At 41.2% G+C, this 4,135-nt stretch overlaps 1 protein-coding gene across 1 annotated transcript in view; it reads left to right on the top strand.

The window, feature by feature from the left end:
- The window catches only part of LOC101855192 (cationic amino acid transporter 3), a gene marked incomplete in the record, with an annotated part of 28,491 nt that overhangs the window by 20,113 nt on the left and 4,243 nt on the right, over window positions 1-4,135 (top strand). Inside the window, 2 exon segments of the mRNA XM_005099616.3 lie at window positions 139-930; window positions 2,607-2,734. Of these exon segments, the coding sequence (XP_005099673.2) occupies window positions 139-930; window positions 2,607-2,734 (920 nt within the window).

The following is a 4,135-nucleotide window of genomic DNA, read 5'->3' as shown; positions in this document are numbered from 1 at the left end:
CCTCCCCCCCCCCCCCTTCCTATTTTCCTCTAACTCACTTTCTAGTCGAGAGAAAACAAGTCAGAAATTGTGCTTGTAGATTGATAGATAGACTGCATATCCAAGGATGTTATCTTACCGCCATTGTTTTCTCAACAGGTATTTTTCACGAATTTGTTCTGTGAGGCACACTGCAATGAGAGCAACGGTCACTTCTGGTCTCGTGGCGACATTCCTGGCAGGTTTTGTTGACCTTGGCCTACTTATCGAACTGGTACTGATAGGCACACTTTTGGGCTATGTCATCGTCAGTTTTGCTACTCTGGTCACTCGCTACATTCCTATACCGGAAGTATTCACACATGTCCCTCTCGACACATGCGACGTAGAAGCTTCCCCAGGTCTCAAGAGGAAAGCTTCTGATAACAATCTGGAGTACCACGACCATCAATATTATTCTTATGATAATAATCATAAAAACATTCTGGATGATACTCCAGATGCAAACGAAAAGTCCACAAAGGATTCAAACGAGCTGTTAGATGTTTCTGAGAGGCATTTTGTGCCCCCAAGACTAGCCTCGTCATCGTCTACTACATTGATACGGAGGCAAGATAGCAACGAGACATCAAACGGATGTGTTGATCCCAGTGACAATAACATGTACACATCTCTTCTGTTGGGTGCCACGTCCCGGAGGTACCCGTGGACAGTTTGGAACAATCTCCGGGAGAAACTGGGAATTGGTTTCAACGCCCCAATATTAGAGAACGAGAGAATGACGATTCTGATGTTGACATACGTGGGGATTTTTGTGCTGTGTGCAATTCTGTCTTACTGCAGTGAGCCCCTGTTTCGTCTGGACATAGCTGTCAGCATTATTTTCCTGACAGTTCTACTGGCCACATTGAGTCTAATGATCGTCTTGATGTGCCTGCAGAAAGTGAGAAGGTGAGATGACGATACCATTTGATTATCAGAATCTCTTCTCGTCGTGTGTTTAACCGTTAATCTTTGTGTTTGTTTCTGCACCCCCCCCCCAACTTTCCCCTTCTATAAAATTATATCGGGTTTGGGCTGCGTTTAGTTGGGCTGTCCAGACTGTCTCCAGCTTCTTTAACCATTGAAATGTTGTAGTTCTGGTGTTTTCCTGAGGTCAATACGATGAAACGCGTTCTTGCGTCACACGAACCTCTTTACTTTCGATTTTTTAAAATTCAAATATTGTTGAAAACTATTTCCTTGCCTCCCACGCACCCTATCACCCATCATTCCCACCCACCCCGTACCCTCACTCCCCAATACCCCGCTTCCCTCCACTGGCCAACAATCTTTTGCTTTCCTCCCCCTTTGCCCACTGTTAACAGTACCGGCATACCAGTTAATCATTTGTCTCCGAGATCATAATTATTAGAGTCCACAGCAGTTGCGCCTGAGAGCTATGAGCACTCGTCTGCCCTCACTGGCATCTACGCTTAGTGCCCGTGAGTAGGGACACGCAGTACCTGTTTGCCAACGTTGGTAAGGCCACTGCCACACCCTCCGCCTTACGGGCATAGATGCGCAATATCCTAGTGTGGGCACACGCAGCCCCCGTTTCGTTCCCGAGAGTGACGTCACTTCCACAAACTGTAGTAGTATCAAATCCTCTTTGAAAAAAGCTCTTTCTTGGTTCCTGGAAGAAACTTATAGCACCAACCTAAAATAATTATTTAGTAGTGAGTCACCTATTTTCATCGTCTCATTGTCTGCAACTCACCACATGCAAATCTATTGACCGCTGTTTTGTTGTAATGCGGTACTAACCCAAGGAGAAGAGAATGTCGATAGCAGTGGAGCTGTTGGTTTTAGAAGAAAAACGACGTTGCAAAACTTCTAGAATCAACATTTTTAAAAACCTCAACTAAACGAAAAAAAAACCCAATGGACTTTTCTCTTTTTGAACTAACTACACCTTTACTCACACATCGGCTCCATTACCTGCGTCACTATCACGGAAGAGGAGACATTACCAACACTAAAGGTTATCTATGAGGCAGGACCTCCAAATGAAACCTCCATCTCCGAAAGGACTGACCAATAAATAGGTTGAGACCCTTTAAAACTCCCCAGAACAACCCAAGTTCAAAATGCCTCTTTGGGGTTTCGAACCAGGGTCATCTGTTCCGTTCTACAGCATGGTACCAACAGAGTCTTGACGAGAAATGCACATACATTTTTCAACATCAGATATTTTCCGGCGTGATTATTATTGAGGTCCTCTGAGACGTGCGATTTCTATTCTTTCCTCTTTCAGCAAACTTACAAAGCCATTATAATTTTTAACTTGTGGAGATAATAGTCATAGAAGATATTGTTATAATATAGTGAATGATATTCGCTTTTTATTCCGACTTTAGGGATACCCTTATGCTGAAAACTGCAGAGTGTCTCTGGCAGCTATCCCTCTGCTTCTTCTCTGCCTGTCTGTCTTGCTTTTCCACTGCACTGAATAATTGTTAGTGTGCTTTAGTGCGCTTCTCGTTACTCACAGAAAATATGTATGTAAAACGATTTCTTTATTGGAGGGGGGGGGGGCGTAAATAAAAAGGAAATCAAAACTTAATTGAGTTTCCTTTTCCCATCAGCCACCACGAGGGTTTCAAGGCGCCCTTTGTTCCTGTGATTACCTTCATCACGGCAGGCTGCAATATGTACATGATGACGTCACTCAGGATCATCACGTGGCTCTTATTCTTAGCCTGGATGCTCACTGGTAAGGCTCAGAGATATTACTTGAAACTGGACGATAAGACATTGCCGCCATAGCAAGAGTGGACACACGCATGCACAATAATTTTGATTTTGAACATCATTTTTTGTGTAGGTCCTATAATGATCCGTCATATGTGTCACGACGCGATGGAATAAGGCGATCGTCAATTGTTGGGCATGTGGAGTTAAAGGTATCATCTCCATTAAAGCTTGTTCATTTGTCTTGCTTTTTTAAAGAAATGTCCCCCTCTATCTTGAATAGAAGTCGAAATATTTGCGATTGAAAGAGGTGGGCTTTGTTTCAGAGGTAAAATTAGCGGGAACTTTCATAGTTTGCGAGCTCCTGGACCATGAAAATGTACATTTTTTGTGCCTTAAATGTAAGTATTTTAGAAAAATCAACACCTAAATTTGTTTCTAAAAGAACACGCAAGGTCTAGAGCCAAAAAGAAAAAAATCGATAAAAATTGCCAAACAAGTGCAAAAATGCCGATTTTTTCGATTTCATTATTTTATTGAGCGCCTGATTTCACCACGATGTCTCACATAATGGTATGTGCATGCACAAGTGCGTGGTAGACAATCAGCTGTTGTATGCACAAATGAGTGGAACGTCATCATCAACTGTTGTGAACAGTGGCACACGAAAAGTGTCCTTTTCGGGAGCGAACAACATTATAGTATATATATATATATATATATTGTGAAGAAGAAATAGTTTTTATTTTATATTATTTTTAAGCATTCGCAGCTATTGATATCATAATTTCGAGGCTTTTTATTTTTTGGAACTGTTTGACAATTTTCGGTTCTCTTGGATTCCCTTTAAAGATCGATTAACTCTTAGATATCGGCGCATCTACTGACAGCCTACTGTGTTGTTTTATCTTGAGTTCCTAATTTGCCATATATACCAGCTTGCCTATACTTTGCTGTATTATCAAACTGTTTCAAATCTTCATTCTTTTCTGAAAATGTTCGTGAGTAACGTGTCCTTTTTTAAATGCTGAAAACGTAAACGTATTTTTGTATGCTACGACAAAATAGGGAGTAGGCTTTCGACTTGCAAGAGTTAATAGAGGTGGCTTGAAATTTGGAACAGTGCAATTAGAAAACAAGCACGTGATTTCTTTGCTTTTTATTCAAACTGAGCAAATGACAACCTTTGAAGATAGTGTATTGTTCCATTTTAAAAATTGTATTCCTAGTGATAAAATGCCCACTTTTTTTGTAAGTCAGTGCATAACAGTCTGCTAATCATGTTGAAAGAGATTTGATTTAGCTCAAGTGTAACTTTTTCCTATTCTGTTTCACTATGGTGGTGTGGGGTTAATAGGTTTGTTTTTTGTGGGGTTTGTTTTGTTATGTTTTGTTTTGGTATGGTTTGTTTTTTCGGGGGGGG

This window comes from Aplysia californica, unplaced genomic scaffold (assembly GCF_000002075.1).
Source record: "Aplysia californica isolate F4 #8 unplaced genomic scaffold, AplCal3.0 scaffold00219, whole genome shotgun sequence".
NCBI classification, from domain to species: Eukaryota; Metazoa; Mollusca; class Gastropoda; order Aplysiida; family Aplysiidae; genus Aplysia; species Aplysia californica.
The sequence above is the reverse complement of the archived record's forward strand: the minus strand, read 5'-3'. Positions and strand labels throughout refer to the sequence as shown.